Source organism: Ranitomeya variabilis, chromosome 3, assembly GCF_051348905.1.
Source record: "Ranitomeya variabilis isolate aRanVar5 chromosome 3, aRanVar5.hap1, whole genome shotgun sequence".
NCBI lineage: Eukaryota > Metazoa > Chordata > Amphibia > Anura > Dendrobatidae > Ranitomeya > Ranitomeya variabilis.
In genome coordinates, this window is record NC_135234.1 from 231,975,669 (window position 1) to 231,997,438 (window position 21,770).

The window sequence follows — 21,770 nt, forward strand, 5'->3', positions numbered from 1 at the left end:
ATTAAATGCCAACAGGCAAAAGTGCGAGACCAAATGTCTCAGCCAACTGCTCCGGATTTAGTCCACATATTGATGGACATCCTGCCCAAGGTAAAGATGATGTTTATATTATTCTAGTATTATACAAAGGGTTACATACAATAAACTCCTTGCTCTATTACAGATCATATCAAAATGTCCAGGAAAGAACACTGTCAGCTCTGTGCTGTCTCCGTTTCTTACACAAAAAGCAATATTGCTCTTGAGCTCATGTGTTACAGATAAAGAGAGGAAACTGTGGGAGAGTTTAGGGGAAGCATGGCAAAGTACAAGGTAATAATGTTTGTGTAGCAAACACATTTAAAGGGGTATTGCAGTCTGTGGGCATTCAGTAAATGTCTGATATATGTCTGATATATGTGTTTCCTTAATGCTCTGTTTTTCCCTATTCACTTTGCACTTGTACGGGTTTCTCTATTCTCTTCTATAGGAGTTCCAAAAGCTTGAGAATTAGATGGGAATACCAAACTTATAGTTTTGTGAACATTTCTAATAGATAATGTAAGGTTTTTATAAAGAGCAATTTATAAGCAACAATAGTGAAATATTTGACTTTTTGGGACTGAAAACAATGTCAGACATATTCTAATTACAAAGCAGGTGGGACATTATCTTCTGTCTCATGAAGAAAGTGTATTTATTTTTTAAGGAGTATTTCTCTCACTGAATCTCCTTTCTGAATAGGTGGACCCAGTCTGTGCAAGCATTAAATGGGTTGTCGGGTCTCAAGCTACAAGTCTGCAGTCACTCTATATGTGACTGGAGACTTGTGAATTCTCAAATCACGAGCATTCTCTCATGTGACCGCAAAAATGAGATTTTCATACTTCCAGCCACATTCCGACTAGACTGTATCCAGCCACATTCCGACTAGACTGTATCCAGCCACATTCCAACTAGACTTTATCCAGCCACATTCCAACTAGACTGTATCCAGCCACATTCTGACTATACTGTATCCAGCCACATTCCGATTAATAATAATAATAATAATAATAATCTTTATTTATATAGCGCCAACATATTCCGCAGCGATTTACAGTTTAACAGTTTCAAACACAACAGTCATAGGTAACAATGTTAACAATACAGCAATAAAGCAAAATAAGACGACCCTGCTCGTGAGAGCTTACAATCTACAATGAGGTGGGGAGATACAAAGTACAGGTGTGTATTTACAATGATGGTCCAGCCATCTTCAGGGGGTGGGGGGTAGATGAGATAGTGAATGGGCTACACACACACAAACATAAAATGACTGATTAGGGAACGTGATAGGCCGCTCTGAACAAATGAGTTTTGAGTGAGCGCCTAAAGCTATGCAAGTTGTGGATGGTCCTAATATCTTGGGGTAGAGCATTCCAGAGGATTGGCGCAGCACGGGAGAAGTCTTGGAGTCGGGAGTGGGAGGTACGGATTAGTGCAGAGGTTAGTCGAAAGTCGTTTGCAGAGCGCAGCGGTCGGCTAGGCCGATAGACAGAAATGAGGGAGGAGATGTAAGGGGGTGCCGCACTGTGGAGAGCTTTGTGGGTGAGAACAAGTACTTTGAATTGTATCCTGTAATGAATGGGCAGCCAGTGTAATGACTGGCGAAGAGCGGACACTTCCGAGTAACGATTAGCCAGATGGACGACCCTGGCTGCTGCACTAAGGATAGACTGGAGAGGGGAAAGTCGCGTGAGGGGGAGGCCAATTAAAAGAGAGTTGCAGTAGTCCAGGCGGGAGTGGATTAGGGCGACAGTGAGAGTTTTTGTTGTCTCCATGGTGAGAAAAGGGCGGATTCTAGAGATGTTCTTTAGGTGTAAGCGGCACGAGCGGGCAAGAGATTGTATGTGGGAGGTGAAGGAGAGATCGGAGTCAAACATGACACCCAGACAGTGTGCCTGCTGCCTAGGTGTTATTATGGTGCCACGATTAGACTGTATCCAGTCACATTCCGACTAGACTGTATCCAGCCACATTCCTAATAGACTGTATCCAGCCACATTCCAACTAGACTGTATCCAGCCACATTCCGACTAGACTGTATCAGCCACATTCCGACTAGACTGTATCCAGTCACATTCCGACTAGACTGTATCCAGCCACATTCCGACTAGACTTTATCCAACCACATTCCGACTAGACTGTATCCAGCCACATTCTGACTAGACTTTATCCAGCCACATTCCAACTAGACTGTATCAGCCACATTCCGACTAGACTATATCCAGTTACATTCCGACTAGACTGTATCCAGCCACATTCTTACTAGACTGTATCCAGTCACATTCCGACTAGACTGTATCCAGCCACATTCCGACTAGACTGTATCAGCCACACTCCGACTAGACAGTATCCAGCCACATTCCGACTAGACTGTATCCAGCCACATTCCGACTAGACTGTATCCAGTCATATTCCGACTAGACAGTATTCAGCCACATTCCGACTAGACTGTATCCAGTCACATTCCGACTAGACTGTATCCAGCCTCATTCCGACTAGACTGTATCCAGCCTTTCTCAGTACACTTGTATTGTGCAAAGGTGCTTCAATCTAGTTGGCACGAGACACCATGTATGCAAATTACATACTTGCAGTTACGCGCCAGCTGCCAGCACTGGAGAATTCTCACAGCATGAGCGCGCTGTGAGAATTCACAAATTTGCAGTCACGTGGAGTCTATTCTCACACACGGTCCATTAGACAATGACAACTAAGTTGTAGTCATTAAAAACGTTTATCGGCAAAACCAAAAATTAATTTGCTTAAAAATCCTGACATATATGATTTAAAAGTATCTTTTTTTGTGCACATGCAGATGAAGTGCTTCATTTTTTATATGCAGCTCTACTAGTCTCTGAGATTGCAGGGCACACATATTCTGCTTCACAGAGATAGCAGCCATTCCATTATACTATCAAACTCTGATTCTGCAGCAAGAGAAGCAGGAACCAACGTACAGTACATAATCAAAGGTCTAGAGCCAAAATCACGTGACCCACATCAGAACTACAAATCAGTAAGCTACTTCATTTCACCAGTGTAGTTTATAGGTTGGAGATAACAGGTTAGAGTGATTCCTAAGAAGTAAAGCAAACAATATTGACAAGATAATAATATTATATTTATATCACTATTATATATATATTATAGAGAAGACTGGCCAAATGGAAAAAGTGTTCCCGCGTATACACCAAAGTTCTCTGATGGCTGGAACCCTCCAGCACCAACCAGCAGCAGCAGTAATGACCAACTAGAGGTACCGTATGTAGATTCCTAAAATAGTGCCATTCTCAAAGCAACTTTCAGATATTCGCCAGCTATTACTTCTAGTTTCATACATAAGGAGAAAACAGTCAAAAATATACCAAAAAATACAAAGAATGTTATTAAAGAACAAAATCATGTACAAATAATACAAAGAATTATTACGGTATATAGGTTCCTTCATAGTAAATAAATGATTAAATCCATGGGTGTAAAAAACAGCAGAAGAAAAGGTCAGGATATGTTGAAAGAAATAGCAAACAGAGAATGTGTTGGTATATTTTTGACTTTGTTTTCTCCTTATAATGTACTGATTTATGAGCCTCCATTTACATGGATATTTTTATACTTCTAGTTTCATGTCATGTCAACCCATGAAATCCTGAACTTTAAATGCAGTATGCAGTTGATTGGCAAGTGGATTTGCATGCATCCCATGTATTATACATGTGGACACTTAGGAATTATTATACAGATGACTGCTTATCATTATACAATGACTGGAAATCATAAGACACCTGTAAAGGCATTGTCCAGTACTTTTATATTGATGGTCTACCCTTAGGATAGGTCATCAATATAAAATCAGTGGAGGTGCAACACCCAACACCCCCGCTGATCAGCTGATCTCATGGTTGAAGGCAGCCAGATGTGATCAGTTGTGGAGTGGAACAGCACAATTCCATTAACTGTATAGTGGCCAAGGCCAGTTAGCGCACATCTGCCCCAATTTGAATGAGCACCGAAGTGCCCTCATTTGTAAATGAAATAAAAATAGATTGACAATAAAAGACTAAAACATATACTGCTGTCATGATTTTTATAGAGGCCAAGTCCCCTATATAAATCTTCAAATAACTTACCATAATTTGATTTTGGGGTGAGCAGAGTTCTTTACACAGAAACACCTAATTACTCTGCCAGGAACATTCAGCTCTTACATGCAGGGCCAAGTGTACGTTACAACTATACAAAGGCCAAAATGTAATAAGGAAACTTTCTTTTCTCATTTTTCTCTTTCATTTTTTAGTCATCTTATAGGACTTTAACTTGCAATTGTTTGATAGTACTGTATTGCAGCATATACAACCCCTGGCAAACATTACGTAATCACCGGCCTTGGAGGACGTTCACTCAGTTGTTTAATTTTGTAGAAAAAAAGCAGATCACAGACATGACACAAAACTAAAGGCATTTCAAATGGCAACTTTCTGGCTTTAAGACACACTAAAAGAAATCAAGAACAAAAAATGTGGCAGTCAGTAATAGTTACTTTTTTTAACCAATCATAGGGGAAAAATTATGGAATCACTCAATTCTGAGGAAAAAATTATGGAATCACCCTCTAAATGTTCATATCCAAAAATAACACCTGCATCAAATTAGATCTGCTCGTTAGTCTGCATTTAAAAAGGAGTGATCACACCTTGGAGAGCTGTTGCACCAAGTGGACTGACATGAATCATCATGGCTCCAACACGAGAGATGTCAATTGAAACAAAGGAGAGGATTATCAAACTCTTTAAAGAGGGTAAATCATCACGTAATTTTGCAAAAGATGTTGGTTGTTCACAGTCAGCTGTGTCTAAAATCTGGACCAAATACAAACAACATGGCAAGGTTGTTAAAGGCATAAATACTGGTAGACTAAGGAAGACATCAAAGGGTCAAGACCGGAAACTTAAAGCAATATGTCTCCAAAACAGAAAATGCACAACAAAACAAATGAGGAACGAATGGGTGGAAACTGGAGTCAACGTCTGTGACCGAACTGTAAGAAACCGCCTAAAGCAAATGGGATTTACATAAAGAAAAGCTAAACAAAAGCCATCATTAACACCTAAACAGAAAAAAACAAGGTTACAATGGGCTAAGGAAAGCAATCGTGGACTGTGGATGACTGGATGAAAGTCATATTAATTGATGAATCGAGAATCTGCATTGCGCAAGGTGATGATACTGGAACTTTTGTTTGGTGCCGTTCCAATGAGATTTATAAAGATGACTGCCTGAAGAGAACATGCAAATTTCCACAGTCATGATATGGGGCTGCATGTTAGGTAAAGGCACTGGGGAGATGGCTGTCATTACATCTTCTATAAATGCACAAGTTTATGTTGATATTTTGGACACTTCTTATCCCATTACTTGATAGGATGTTTGGGGATGATGAAATAATTTTTCAAGATGATAATGCATCCTGCCGTAGAGCAAAAACTGTGAAAACATTCCTTGAAAAAAGACACATAAGGTCAATGTGATGGCCTGCAAATAGTCCGGATCTCAATCCAATTGAAAATCTTTGGTGGAAGTTGAAGAAACTGGTCCATGACAAGGCTCCAACCTGCAAAGCTAATCTGGCAACAGCAATCAGAGAAAGTTGGAGCCAGATTGATGAAGAGTACTGTTTGACACTCATTAAGTCCATGCCTCAGAGACTGCAAGCTGTTGTAGAAGCCAGAGGTGGTGCAACAAAATACTAGTGATGTTTTGGAGTGTTTTTTTGTTTGTTTTTCATGATTCCATAATTATTTCCTCAGAATTGAGTGATTCCATAATTTTTCCCCTATGCTTGGTTAAAAAAAGTAACCATTACTGACTACCACATTTTTTGTTCTTGATTTCTTTTAGTGTTTCTTAAAGCCAGAAAGTTGCCATTTGAAATGACTTTAGTTTTGTGCCATGTCTGTGATCTGCTTTTTTTCTACAAAATTAAACAACTGAATGAACATCCTCCAAGGGCGGTGATTCCATAATTTTTGCCAGCGGTTGTAATCAAAGTGATGTTCATTCTCCTATGAAGCACAGCTCATGTTGGGCTTTACAGGTGGACAAGGTTGGCAGCCATTGGCACCTTCAGCAAGCCATCCTGCTTTCAGAACAACCCACTGGTAAAATTGCGGGGATGATGGGAGATTCTCATTTAAACGTTAGTGTAAGAAATTGAGTGTGGCATTTAAAGGGAGCATGTCAGCACAAAATGACTGTTTAAGCTAAGTGCAAGCGCTCTCTGCACCCTTGGCATGGCCAAGTACAGTTTAGTGCACCTTCCCAACTACTTGTTTGCTCTCTATCTCTACTCCCTCTCTCTCTTCTTTGATTTACAGCTTTGGCTTTACAGAGCCAGAGAAGGGTTGAGGTAGATGGAAACCAAGTAATTGGGAGGGTGCACTGAACTGTTTGGCCATGCAAAGGTTGCACCAAGCATCTGTACTTTGTTTGAACAGTAATTCTGTGCTGACAGAGTCAATTTAAATATTTAAATAGTGGCGATCAGAGCTAGCTGCTCTTACAGCCAAATTCCTGCTGTGTAATACAACCAGCATCTGTCAGGGATGGTGCAGGCTCAGCTCTTGAGCCCGCTCAATACAAGAGGACCTGACGTAGGACATACTATTATACCCTACAGCAAGAAGGAGTTAGAAAAGTTGTTTTTGCTATTGTGCATTTTATATTCAGATATGTTTATTTAATCTCCAGATTCAACAAAGCAACAGAACATCACCAACCAACCGGTAAGGAAAATCAACATTTCCTTGTATCCTGGTATATTATCGTACAGTAACTGAAATTCTTTAATGGACATAGAGGTAAAATTATGAACAGTGAATACGTTAAACCCTTCTGAGGCATGGCAGCAGGTGAGGTTTGTTTTCCAACGTAGAGAATAATTTGATATTTCTGCACAGTTCAAGTTATGATCACATCTACGTGCCATGCCCAATTATTTCAGCCATCCATAATACTAAGGTAATAGTGATGATCACGATTTAAACTTGCCGAATTGGCATATAGCACTAATTTTGCAACAAAATAGGAGGAAACCTCAACAGAACCCCAACAAATGGAGTCCATCTGGCCTAACAGATCTATTGTACAAATCTGAACTTAGACAAACTACTAAGCCAAAATTAAAGGGAACCTGTCACCTCGTTTTTTGAAGATGAGCTAAAAATACCGTTAAATAGGGGCAGAGCTGAGCGTTACATTAGTGTCTTTTGTGTGCCTTTATAACCTACCTAAGCTGCTGAAATACCTTTGTAAAGTCGCCGTTTTCTGCTGTCACTCACGCTGGTCTGGTCCTATGGGTGTGGTGACAGCGCTGTTTCTCCCCCAGAATCCTGCTCATCATTACGTTGGTGGCATAGTGGTGTGCGCATGTCCAAAGCGAAGATCCACTGCCCAGGAGATTCAAAACAGCGCGGTCTTCGCTATTCGCCGTTTACCGGTGGGCGCGGCCATCTTTCCTGTGGCCGCGCGTGCGCAGATGGAGCGCTCTGCTGCCCGGGGCTTCAGGAAAATGGCCGCGGGATTCCACGCGTGCGCAGATGGAGATCGCGGCGGCCATTTTCCTGAAGCCCCGGGCAGCAGAGCGCTCCATCTGCGCACGCGCGGCCACAGGAAAGATGGCCGCGCCCACCGGTAAACTGCGAATAGCGAAGACCGCGCTGTTTTGAATCTCCTGGGCAGTGGATCTTCGCTTTGGACATGCGCACACCACTACGCCACCAACGTAATGATGAGCAGGTTTCTGGGGGAGAAACAGCGCTGTCACCACACCCATAGGACCAGACCAGCGTGAGTGACAGCAGAAAACGGCGACTTTACAAAGGTATTTCGGCAGCTTAGGTAGGTTATAAAGGCACACAAAGACACTAATGTAACGCCCAGCTCTGCCCCTATTTAACGGTATTTTTAGCTCATCTTCAAAAAAACGGGGTGACAGGTGCCCTTTAATGACCATGGCATGTGACAAGAGACATAATTATCTTTTACAGACACTTCCAGCCAATTCAAATGAAAGCCGCTTATGACTTTGAAGCCAGAAATGAACGTGAACTTTCAGTGATGAAAGGAGAAAGTCTAAAGGTAAGGAAAGCTCCACAAGATATTTATTACAGGTCAGAAAGGTTAATGTTTTGGAACTTCAGAACTTCACCTCTTTCACCAATGATGATTAGAGGCAATGACAATTATGTACAGTAGAGATGACAAGTATTTACTATTAACAATAAACATTTTATGTGTGTATATATATATATATATATATATATATATATATATATATATATATATATACAGTATATATATATATATATATATATATATATATATATATATATATATATATATTCAGCTCTGGCAAAAATTAAGAGACCACCACATCAAAACACTGTCTTGGACAGCCCAATCTCCAGGCCTGAACCCCATTAAAAACCTCTGGAATGTAATCAAGAGGATGATGGATAGTCACAAGCCATCAAACAAAGAAGAACTGCTTACATTTTTGCGCCAGAAGCAGTGTGAAAAGCTGGTGGAAAGCATGCCAAGACGCATGAAAGCTGTGATTAAAAATTATGGTTATTCCACAAAATATTGATTTTTGAACTTTTCCTGAGGTAAAACATTAGTATTGTTGTTACTAAATGATTGTGAACTATTCTTTGCATTATTTGAGGTCTGAAAGCCTGTTTTTTTATTATTTTGACCATTTCTCCTTTTCAGAAATAAAATACAAAATGTATTGCTTGGAAATTCGGAGACATGTTGTAAGAAGTTTACAGACTAAGGCCATGTGCACACGTTCAGTATTTTTTGCATTTTTTCGCTATAAAAACGTGATAAAAATGCGAAAAAAACGCTTACGTATGCCTCCTAGTATTTACAGTGTATTCCGCATTTCTTGTGCAAATATTGCATTTTTTTCCATGAAAAAATCGCATCGCGGAAAAAAAAGCAACATGTTCATTAAATTTGCGGAATTGCGGGGATTCCGCACAACCAGGAATGCATTGATTTGCTTACTTTCCGCATGTGGCTGTGCCCACCATGCGGGAATTAAGCAGATCATGTGCGGTTGGTACCCAGGGTGGAGGAGAGGAGACTCTCCTCCACGGACTGGGCACCATATAATTGGTAAAAAAAAGAATTAAAATAAAAAATAGTCATATACTCACCCTCTGATGGCCCCGGAGTCTTCCCGCCTCTCCGATGCATGCTGCCGCTTCCGTTCCTATAGATGGTGTGTGTGAAGGACCTGCGATGACGTCGCGGTCTTGTGATTGGTCTCGTGACCGCTCATGTGACCACTCACGTGACCGCTCACGTGACCGCGACGTCATCGAAGGTCCTGCACACACACACCATCTATAGGAACGGACGGCGCTGAGGAGATCGGCTGTCTGCAGGTGAGTATAACCATTTTTTTTATTTTTTTTCATTATTTTTAAACATTCTATCTTTTACTATTGATGCTGCATAGGCAGCATCTATAGTAAAAAGTTGGTCACACTTGTCAAACACTATGTTTGACAAGTGTGACCAACCTGTCAGTCAGTTTTCCAAGCGATGCTACAGATCGCTTGGTAAACTTTAGCATTCTGCAAGCTAATTTCGCTTGCAAAATGCTAAAAAAAACGCGAAAAAAATGGGAAAAAACGCAAAAAAAATGCGGATTTCTTGCAGAAAATTTCCGGTTTTCTCCAGGAAATTTCTGCAAGAAATCCTGACGTGTGCACATACCCTAAAAGAGCAATTTACATTTTACTCAAAAATATACCTATAACGAGAAAAATCAGAGAAACTGAAAATATTCCAATGGTCTCTTGATTTTTGCCAGAGCTGTATATATATACAGCTTCCAAACCCGGGCATGGATGCCCCAAAAAACCCCGATGCACGTTTCGCGTGTCTATAACACCGCTTTCTCCCCCTGCCTTTGGTAAGCATTTTGTTACTCTCTGGCCGATACACTGATAAAGTGATCTTAGAATCCTGGCTGGCTTTTTTTTTTTTTGTGCTTACCTTCTATGTGCAATATATTACTGCACTTGCACCTTATCTAATGCGATTTTTGCACAGAGTGGGCAGGGGTAATCAGCAGGGTTCCTTCTTTTCTGTTTCAATTTCCTGCAGATACTTGTTTTTTGATGTAATGGATTTAGTATGTTGATTTTTTTGAAGTACAAATAAATTTACTATTTTTATACCTAATGACTCCTATTTTCTCCGTGTGATATATATATATTTTGGAGTTGGTTTGCTTTGCTGTTTCTTTTGTTTTGGAATGGGCTATTTTTAGGCCCTATTGTAATGATTACAATATGTTATTGAGGTTTTTGTTTATATATATATATATATATATGTGTGTATATATATATATATACATATATATATATACATACAGTGGATATGGAAAGTATTCAGACCCCTTTACATTTTTCACTCTTTGTTTCATTGCAGCCATTTGGTAAATTCAGAAAAGTTTCTTTCTCATTAATGTACACTCTGCACCCCATCTTGACTGGAAAAGAAAACAGACATGTAGAAATTTTTGCAAATTTATTAAAAAAGAAAAACTGAAATATCACATGGTCATAAGTATTCAGACCCTTTGCTCAGACACTCATATTTAAGTCACATGCTGTCCATTTCCTTGTGATCCTCCTTGAGATGGTTCTACTAGAGTAAGAGTCCAGCTGTGTTTAATTAAACTGATAGGACTTGATTTGGAAAGGCACACACCTGTCTGTATAAAGGTACCGTCTCACAGTTGCACTTTGGTCGCTACGACGGCATGATCCGTGACGCTCCAGCGTCGCTCCATTATCGCTCCAGCGTCGTAGCGTCCCCTGAGGAAGCGATAACAATTGAACGCGAAACACGCGTTGGGGTACGTGACCCAGGACTCAGACAGCACTTCTTTACACACATGGGTAACTCACTTGTTTGTCTTAATTTATATGCTACTATTGGTATATTTATGGCATGTGGTGAATCTTAGAATACCTCTAATGTGAGCATACCATTTGGTTTAATCACCACATACCTCAATTAGCAGACCTCATGTGTGGGTAGCATTTTTACTTTTGCACGTATGATCTAAAACAGTGTTCATTATACTTACTTTTGTCCTGTCTTGTGTACTTGGATCATTTGATGTATTCATGGATGCAGTTGCTATATGTTTTTTATTAACTATTTATTACTGTATGGTACACTGATGTTAATGTGACCGATCTTTTTCAATAAATATAACTTTTTGTGAACCCTTATTGGCCAGTTTTGACTCTTGGTTCTCCTCTTATATTATTATCTGTAGTAAGAGTCGCCATAGATGTTTATATGATATTTATAACTGACGCCTTTTTTTGCCTGTTAAGCAGAAAGTTCAGGCTAGTATCAGATCACGCGCCCCTGAGACGGATGAAGAAAAATAAGGGAGAGAATGCCAGGGTGACTAGGTGGTTTCTAGTGCTCCATGACTTTAGTTTTCATGTGGAGCACAGGGCCCGGGAAGTTACATGTGAATGCAGATGCCCTGTCTGGACTTCCCTGCTTAGCAAATGAAGGTACCAAAATCCCTGGCTTTGTGCAGAGGGGGGGAATATGTGACAAAGTCGCGGGTAAAGTACTGGAGGGGAGATACGTGTCACTGTACTTAATGGCGTCAGTGATGTGAAACCAGAGTATTTTCCTCCTACGTGCTGTGAGGATTAAGCTAAGTTGCATAATGGGCTGGTTTTATGTGTACATCCATAAAGAGGGTGGGAGGTTGTCCACCTTATCTCCACCTGCAGAGCCGTACTGACAGGACCTGTGTGATGGCACACTCATGTGTTCAGTGACATGGGAGAGGAGTTACATGGTCTAGGGCTAAATGGCTGGACTCCAGAGGCAGTCTTTGTTCAGCAAGGGTGGAGAGAGGATTCTCCAGTGGTTTGTGTTCTGAAGAGGAAAGACTAAAGGTACCGTTACACTAAACGATTTACCAACGATCACAACCAGCGATACGACCTGGCCGTGATCGTTGGTAAGTCATTGTGTGGTCGCTGGAGAGCTGTCATACAGACAGCTCTCCAGCGACCAACGATGCCGAAGTCCCCGGGTAACCAGGGTAAACATCGGGTTACTAAGCGCAGGGCCGCGCTTAGTAACCCGATGTTTACCCTGGTTACCATTGTAAATGTAAAAAAAAACAAAACAGTACATACTTACATTCCGATGTCTGTCACGTCCCTCGCCGTCAGCTTCCCGCACTGAATGTGTCAGTGCCGGCCGTAAAGCACAGCACAGCGGTGACGTCACCGCTGTGCTCTGCTTTTACTTTACGGCCGGCGCTCACAGTCAGAGCGGGAAGCCGCTGGCGGGGGACGTGACAGACATCGGAATGTAAGTATGTAGTGGTTTTTGGGTTTTTTTACATTTACAATGGTAACCAGGGTAAACATCGGGTTACTAAGCGCGGCCCTGCACTTAGTAACCCGATGTATACCCTGGTTACAAGCGAACACATCGCTGGATCGGTGTCACACACACCGATCCAGTGATGACAGCGGGATATCCAGCGACGAAATAAAGTTCTGGACTTCTAGCTCCGACCAGCGATGTCACAGCAGGATCCAGATCGCTGCTGCATGTCAAACACAACGAGATCGCTATCCAGGACACTGCAACGTCACGGATCGCTGTCGTTCTCGTTGGAAAGTTGCTCAGTGTGACGGTACCTTAAATCTGTGTTGCTCCAGAGCGGGCAGCTCACCACAATTGTATGGACTGTGTTGCAGCATTTTGTTATATATTTTTTCATGTCTTCCCCCAAAGCGCTGTATTTATTTTTCCCTTCATGTTGGCTTATATCATCTGACTAATAATCCAACAGGGGATTTAAAAAGACAGTGTTCCTGTTTTCTACCTCCATGTACCACTGAGTGAGCTGAAATAACACAATATATATATATATATATATATATATATATATATATATATATATATATATATATATATATATATATATATATATACAGCTCTGGCAAAAAATACAAGACCGCTGCAAAATTTTCAGTTTGTCTGATTCTTCTCTTTATAGGTATATTTTTGAGTAAAATGTAAATTGTTCTTTTATTCTATAAACTACTGACAACATGTCTTTGAAGTTCCAAACAATACATTTTGTATTTATTTTCTGAAAATGAGAACATTGCCTGAGCAGAAGGAATCAACTGTTTTTCCAGGATAACCTTGTATGCAGCTTGATTCATACGTCCTTCGCAAAGAACAACCTGCCCAATTCCAGACTTGCTGAAGCTTCCCCAGATCATCACTGATCCTCCACCAAATTTCTCAGTCGGTGCAAGACACTGTGGCTTGTACGCCTCTCCAAATCTCCATCTAGCCATTACACGACCAGGTGTTGATCTGGGGATGCTTCAGCAAGGCTGGAATTGGGCAGGTTGTTCTTTGGAAGGATGTATGAATCAAGCCGCATACAAGGATATCTTGGAAAAACAGTTGATTCCTTCTGCTCAGGCAATGTTCTCCAACTCTGAGGACTGGTTTTTCCAGTAGGACAATGTGCCATGCCACACAGCTAGATCAATCAAAGTGTGGATGAAGGACCACTACATCAAATTTCTGTCATTGCCAGCCCAATCTCCAGACCTGAACCCCATTGAAAACCTCTGGAATGTAATCAAGAGGAAGATGGATAGTCACAAGTCATCAAACAAAAAAGAACTGCTTAAATTTTTGTACGAAGAGTGGCATAAGGTCACCCAAAAGCAGTTTGAAAGACTGGTGGAAAGCATGCCAAGACGCATGAAAGTTGTGATTGAAAATGATGGTTATTCCACAAAATATTGATATTGAGACAGAGGGGGGGAGGACCCTGTCCTTGTGGACTTACATTCAACGGGATAATGGGGAAGAGACAGGCGGTCGGGGGTGCAGCAGCTCTGGTGGTGGTGAGGCGGCAGCTCCGGTGGTGGTGAGGCAGCAGAATAGTTATTGCAGGCTGTATGCTTTCCTGAAGAGACGGGTTTTCAGGTTCCATCTGAAGGATCTGAGGGTGGTGGATAATCAGACGTGTTGAGGCGTGGAATTCCAGAGGATGGGGGATATTTGGGAGAAATCTTGCAGGCGGTTGTGTGAAGAACGAATAAGGGTACCGTCTCACAAAACGATTTACCAACGATCACGACCAGCGATACGACCTGGCCGTGATCGTTGGTAAGTCGCTGTGTGATTGCTGGGGAGCTGTCACACAGACAGCTCTCCAGCGACCAACGATGCCGAGGTCCCCGGGTAACCAGGGTAAACATCGGGTTACTAAGCGCAGGGCCGCGCTTAGTAACCCGATGTTTACCCTGGTTACCGTCGTAAATGTAAAAAAAACCAAACAGTACATGCTCACATTCCGGTGTCCGTCAGGTCCCTTGCCGTCTGCTTCCCGCACTGACTGACTCCCGGCCGTAAAGTGAAAGCAGAGCACAGCGACAACATCTTTTCTAAAAATATGTAACACACAAATCCTAATAGGCCATTTTCCTGATGTTGGATTCCATTTAGCCAAATAGATATATACAAGATTTTACATTTTACTCAGTGTTGTATATCTTTATATTTGAATATGGATAATTTATTTTAAAAATGCTAACTTAGGTAAATCAATCGCTAAAAATCTATAAACTGATATATATATACTGTATATATGTTGAGTAAAATAAAGGTCAAGGCACGTTAGTGTGATGGACACCAATATTTGAAGAAAATAGGTTGATGCTAATTGAGCTTCAAATCAAGTATCATTCCTGCTCAAGTATAACTTGTTTTTTTTTTTCATTCAAATCCCTAATGTCTGTATTCATATGATTCCAGTGGACTGCCCTACTCAGAGACTGACAGGTAACTTTGCATACAGTCATGCAGGGAAGACTTTCACTGACTAGCAAAACCCACTGGACTCATATGCATACAGACACTAGGGATTTTAATTATTAAAATGTAAGTTCTACTGATAATTTTCTGACAAAAATGTCTATCAATCTGATCAACTTATCCTGCTCTATAACATCCTGCTTGCAGATTAGATATCATTTTCAACTTGACAGGTGGCCTCTAAGGACATCATATGCTAATTAAGTAACCTTCAGACCTTATTCATTGAGCAGCTGTGACTCTTTTCAGCATAGCATGGCCAATCAATGTCCTTAATTTGCCAACTTTGCATACTTTTAAGTTATGTTCCAAACTGAAGTACATATAAATATTATATCTATTACTCTACCATAAAATATGTATTACTACTATAATACTTGGCTGCACTTTTTGAAAGTGTCTTTACCAGTCACACCAGTCAATAGGACCATTTATAATTCCTATTCAATTTCATACTGCCATGTAAGGAATCTATTTGCTGGTGGTTATTTCTTCTTGTTCAACTGTGCAAAATATACATTGAAAATATTCAACTTAAGTACAATACAATACATGTGAATGATTAGTAGCAAAACTCTTTGAACCCATTTTGTATGCTTTGCAAATTAAAATCTACTCTGCATTAGATAAAGTCCTATAGATTTTCATGTTATCTTAAAATAACTAAAAATGTACTAGACCACAGAGGAAGCATCTTTACTATTTAATATTTTTAAGTGGGTATTATCAATAATTATTTTTTTCAGGTTCTAGATCAGAGCAGGCAATGGTGGATGGTTGAGAATGAACGGGGGCAGAGAGGATTTGTACCAAGCAACATTTTGGAGAATACAAGTAATAACCAGGTAAATTAACATATTAACAAAAAAATATATACAATGGGTACGGAAAGTATTCAGACCCCTTTAAATTTTTCACCCTGTTTCATTACAGCCATTTGGTAAATTCAAAAAAGTTCATTTTTTTCTCATTAATGTACACTCTGCACCCCATCTTGACTGAAAAAAAAACCTGAAATGTAGATTTTTTTGCACATTTATTAAAAAAGAAAAACTGAAATATCACATGTTCATAAGTATTCAGACCCTTTGCTCAGACACTCATATTTAAGTCACATGCTGTCCATTTCCTTGTGATCCTCCTTGAGGTGGTTCTACTCCTTCATTGGAGGCCAATTGTGTTTAATTAAACTGAAAGGACTTGATTTGGAAAGTCAAAGGAAGTGGCCAAGGAGCTCAGAGACAGAATTGTGGCAAGGCACAGATCTGGCCAAGGTTACAAAAGAATTTCTGCAGTACTCAAGATTCCTAAGAGCACAGTGGCCTCCATAATCCTTAAATGGAAGAAGTTTGGGACCACCAGAAGTCTTCTTAGACTAGGCTGTTCAGTCAAAACTGAGCAATTGTGGGAGTAGAGCCTTGGTGAGAGAAGTAAAGAAGAACCCCAAAATCACTGTGGATGAGCTCCAGAGATGCAGTATGGAGATGGGAGAAAGTTCCACAAAGTCAACTATCACTGCAGCCCTCCACCAGTCTGGCCTTTATGGCAGAGTAGCCAGACAGAAGCCTCTCCTTAGTGCAAGACATATGAAAGCCCACATGGAGTTTGCTAAAAAAACACATGAAGGACTTCCAGACTATGAGAAATAAGGGTACCGTCACACAGTGAAATTTCCATCGCTACGACGGTACGATTCGTGACGTTCTAGCGATATCGTTACGATATCGCAGTGTCTGACACGCAGCAGCGATCAGGGACCCTGCTGAGAATCGTACGTCGTAGCAGATCGTTTGGAACTTTCTTTCGTCGCTTGATCACCCGCTGACATCGCTGGATCGTTGTGTGTGACAGCGATCCAGCGATGTGTTCGCTTGTAACCAGGGTAAACATCGGGTAACTAAGCGCAGGGCCGCGCTTAGTAACCCGATGTTTACCCTGGTTACAAGCGTAAACGTAAAAAAAACAAACAGTACATACTCACATTCCGGTGTCTGTCCTCCGGCGTCTCAGCTTCTCTGCACTGTGTGAGCGCCTGCCGGCCGGAAAGCGAGCACAGCGGTGACGCGGTGGCGTCACCGCTCTGCTTTCCGGCTATGGCGCTTACACAGTGGAGAGAAGCAGAACGCCGGGGACAGACACCGGAATGTAAGTATGTACTGTTTTTTTTTTTTTACGTTAACGCTGGTAACCAGGGTAAACATCGGGTTACTAAGCGCGGCCCTGCGCTTAGTAACCCGATGTTTACCCTGGTTACCCGGGGACTTCGGCATCGCTCCAGCGCCGTGATTGCAAAGTGTGACCGCAGTCTACGACGCTGGAGCGATATTCATACGACGCTGCGACGTCACGAATCGTGCCGTCGCAGCGATGGAAATTTCACTGTGTGACGGTACCCTAAGATTCTCCGGTCTGATGAGATGAAGATAGACCTTTTTGGTGATAATTCTAAGCGGTATATGTGGAGAAACCAGGCACTGTTCATCACCTGCCCAATAAAATCCCAACAGTGAAACATGGTGGTGGCAGCATCATGCTATGGGGTGTTTTTCAGCTGCAGAGACAGGATGACTGGTTGCCATTGAAGGAAACATGAATGCGGCCAAGTACAAAGATATCCTGGATAAAAACCTCTTCCAGAGTGCTCTGGACCTCAGACTTGGTCAAAGGTTCACCTTCCAACAAGACAATGACCCTAAGCACACAGCTAAAAAAAAGGAGTGGCTTCACAACAGCTCTGTGGCCATTATTGACTGGCCCCGCCAGAAACCTGACCTAAACCCAATTGAGCATCTCTGGACATACCTGAAAATGGCTGTCCACCAATATTAACCATCCACCCTGACGGAACTGGAGAGGATCTGCAAGGAAAAATGGCAGAGGATCTCCAAATCCAGGTGTGAAAAACTTGTTACATCATTCCCAAGAAGACGCAAGGCTGTAGTAGCTCAAAAGGGTGCTTCTACTCAATACTGAGTAAAGGGTCTGAATACTTATGACCATGTGATATTTCACCTTTTCTTTTTTAATAAATTTGAAAAAAATTCTACTTTTCTGTTTTTTTCAGTCAAAATGGGGTGCACAGTGTACATTAATGAGAAAAAAAAATTACAAAATGCCTGCAATGAAACAAAGAGTGAAAAATTTAAAGGAGTCTGAATACTTTCCGTGCCCAGTGTGTGTGTATGTATATATATATATATATATATATATATATATATATATATATATATATATATATATACAGACCAAAAGTTTGGACACTCCTTCTCATTTAAAGATTTTTCTATATTTTTATGACTATGAAAATTGTACATTCACGCTGAATGCATCAAAACTATGAATTAACACATGTGGAATTATATACTTAACAAAAAAGTGTGAAACAAATTGAAATTATGTCTTATATTCTAGGTTCTTCAAAGTAGCCACCTTTTGCTTTGATGACTGCTTTGCACACTCTTAGTATTCTCTTGATGAGCTTCAAGAGGTGGTCACCAGGAATGGTCTTCTAACAATCTTGAAGGAGTTCCCATAGATGCTTAGCACTTGTTGGCCCTTTTGCCTTCACGCTGCGGTCCAGCTCACCCCAAACCATCTCGATTGGGTTCAGGTCTGGTGACTGTGGAGGCCAGGTCATCTGGCGTAGCACCCCATCACTCTCCTTCTTGGTCAAACTGTCCTTACACAGCCTGGAGGGGTGTTTAGGGTCATTGTCCTGTTGAAAAATAAATGACTGTCTAACTAAACGCACACCGGATGGAATAGCATGCCGCTGCAAGAAGCTGTGGTAGCCATGCTGGTTCAGTATGCCTTCAATTTTGAATAAATCCCCAACAGTGTCACCAGCAAAGCACCCCCACACCATCACACTTCCTCCTCCATGCTTCACGGTGGGAACCAGGCATGTAGAGTCCATCCGTTCACCTTTTCTGCATCGCATAAAGACACGGTGGTTGGAACCAAAGATCTCAAATTTGCACTCATCAGACCAAAGCACAGATTTCTACTGGTCTAATGTCCATTCCTTGTGTTCTTTAGCCCAAACAGGTCTCTTCTGCTTGTTGCATTACCTTAGTAGTGGTTTCCTAGCAGCTATTTCACCATGAATGCCTGCTGCACAAAGTCTCCTCTTAACAGTTGTTATAGAGATGTGTCTGTTGCTAGAACTCTGTTTGGCATTGACCTGGTCTCTAATCTGAGCTGCTGTTAACCTGCGATTTCTGAGGCTGGTGACTCAGATAAACTTATCCTCAGAAGCAGAGGTGACTCTTGGTCTTCCTTTCCTGGGGCGCTTGATGGTTTTTGCCACTGTACTAGGGGACACTTTCAAAGTTTTCCCAATTTTTCGGACTGACTGACCTTCATTTCTCAAAGTAATGATAGCCACTAGTTTTTCTTTACTTAGCTGCTTTTTTGTTGCCATAATACAAATTCTAACAGTCTATTCAGTAGGACTATCAGCTGTGTATCCACCAGACTTCTGCACAACACAACTGATGGTCCCAACCCCATTTATAAGGCAAGAAATCCCACTTATTAAACCTGACAGGGCACACCTATGAAGTGAAAACCATTCCCGGTGACTACCTCTTGAAGCTCATCAAGAGAATGCCAAGAGTGTGCAAAGCAGTCATCAAAGCAAAAGGTGGCTACTTTGAAGAACCTAGAAAAGAAGAAATAATTTCAGTTGTTTCACACTTTTTTGTTAAGTATATAATTCCACATGTGTTAATTCATAGTTTTGATGCCTTCAGTGTGAATATACAATTTTCATATTCATGAAAATACAGAAAAATCTTTAAATGAGAAGGTGTGTCCAAACTTTTGGTCTGTGCTATATATAAGCAGCTCTGGCAAAAATTAAGAGACCACTGTAAAATTTTCAGTTTGTCTGATTTTTCTCTCTATAGGTATATTTTTGAGTAAAATGTACATTGTTCTTTTATTCTATAAACTACTGACAACATGTCTCCGAAGTTCCAAGGAATACATTTTCTATTTATTTTCTGAAGATGAGAAATGGTCAAAATAACAAAAAAATGAATTGCTTGGAGACCTCAAACAATGCAAAAAAAAACAAGTTCATAATCATTTAGAAAACAACAATACTAATGCATTAACTGAGGAAGAGTTCAGAAATCAATATTTTGTGGAATAACCATGATTTTTAATCACAGCTTTATGTGTCAGCTTTCCACCAGTCTTTCACATTGCTTTTGGGTGACCTTATGCCACTCCTGGTACAAAATGTATGCAGTTCTTCTTTGTTTGATGGTTTGTGACTATCCATCTTCCTCTTGATTACATTCCAGAGGTTTTGACAGGGATTTGATGTGGTGGTCCTTCATCTAAACCTTGATTGACCTAGCTGTGTGGCATGGCGCATTGTTCTGCTGGAAAAACCATTCCTCAGACTTGGGGAACATTGCCTGAGCAGAAGGAATCAACTGTTTTTCCAGGGTAACATTGTATGCAGCTTGTTTCGTATGTCCTTCGCAAAGCTTAACCTGCCCAATTCCAGCCTTGCTGAAGCATCCCCAGATCATCACCGATCCTCCACCAAATTTCACAGTGGGTGCAAGACACTGTGGCTTGTACGCCTCTCCAGGTCTCCGTCTAACCATTAGATGACCAGGTATTGGGCAAAGCTGAAAATTAGACTCATCAGAGAAGATTACGTCACTCCAGTCCTCTATGGTCCAATCCTTATGGTCTTTGGCAAACTTCAGCCTTGCTCTCCTTTGCTTCTCATTGATGAAAGGCTTTATTCTAGCCTTACATGACTTGAGTCCTGCCTCTAGAAGCCTGTTACGAACTGTTCTTGCCATGCACTTCACCCCAGCTGCCATTTGCCATTCCTTTTGTAGGTCACTTTTGATGTCCTCCTGCGGTTGCTGAGTGACATTCGAATAAGATGACGGTCATCCCGGTCAGTGGGAGACTTTGCCGGTCTGTAGCTTTGTTGTCCCCAATGTCTGCTGCTTGACCTTGTTATAATGGACTGCCGTCTTAGAAAAATTTGCTCACTGTATCTCTCTGATAGTAAAGCCAGAATTGAGCCCTTCTTTTCCTCACTCAAGACTTTTCTTTTCAACTACTTCTGCATGGTTAAAAGTTATTTTTTCATTCCTATTACTTTTGGGATATTACTAGCACTTGTTTTGCCATCCAGCTTGTCTTTTTGCAAGAGGATTGTGAACACCACAACAGTGATTTTTTATACTTTCCTTCATTAAATAAGATTTGGTTCAGGTTATCACCCAATCAGAAGCACATTAGGCAGAATGAGGTGTACTCTGGTTGGAATTCAACTGACACTGGAATGGCTGTCAGACATGTAGAGAAGCTGATTTTTATAAAACTGTGCACTCGTCTCTTAATTTTTGCCAGAGCTGTGTGTATATATATACACTCACCGGCCACTTTATTAGGTACACCATGCTAGTGACGGGTTGGACCCCTTTTGCCTTCAGAACTGCCTCAATTCTTCGTGGCATAGATTCAACAAGGTGCTGGAAGCATTCCTCAGAGATTTTGGTCCATATTGACATGATGGCATCACACAGTTGCCGCAGATTTGTCGGCTGCACATCCCAAAGATGCTCCATACAAGGCAGGATGGATCCATGCTTTCATGTTGTTTACGCCAAATTCTGACCCTACCATCCGAATGTCGCAGCAGAAATCGAGACTCATCAGACCAAGCAACGTTTTTCCAATCTTCTACTGTCCAATTTCGATGAGCTTGTACAAATTGTAGCCTC

At 41.2% G+C, this 21,770-nt stretch overlaps 1 protein-coding gene across 6 annotated transcripts in view; it reads left to right on the plus strand.

The window, feature by feature from the left end:
- Window positions 1-21,770, plus strand: part of EPS8L3 (EPS8 signaling adaptor L3) — a 220,354-nt gene that overhangs the window by 185,202 nt on the left and 13,382 nt on the right. For 4 of the 6 annotated variants that reach the window (XM_077295225.1, XM_077295226.1, XM_077295230.1 and 1 more), the window contains 6 exons: window positions 16-90; window positions 164-312; window positions 3,178-3,283; window positions 6,772-6,806; window positions 8,070-8,160; window positions 15,753-15,851. In XM_077295225.1, the coding sequence (XP_077151340.1) occupies window positions 16-90; window positions 164-312; window positions 3,178-3,283; window positions 6,772-6,806; window positions 8,070-8,160; window positions 15,753-15,851 (555 nt within the window). Of the gene's footprint in view, window positions 1-13; window positions 91-163; window positions 313-3,177; window positions 3,284-6,771; window positions 6,807-8,069; window positions 8,161-15,752; window positions 15,852-21,770 lie in introns of all 6 variants that reach the window. The other 2 variants (XM_077295228.1, XM_077295229.1) reach the window with 2 other exon arrangements.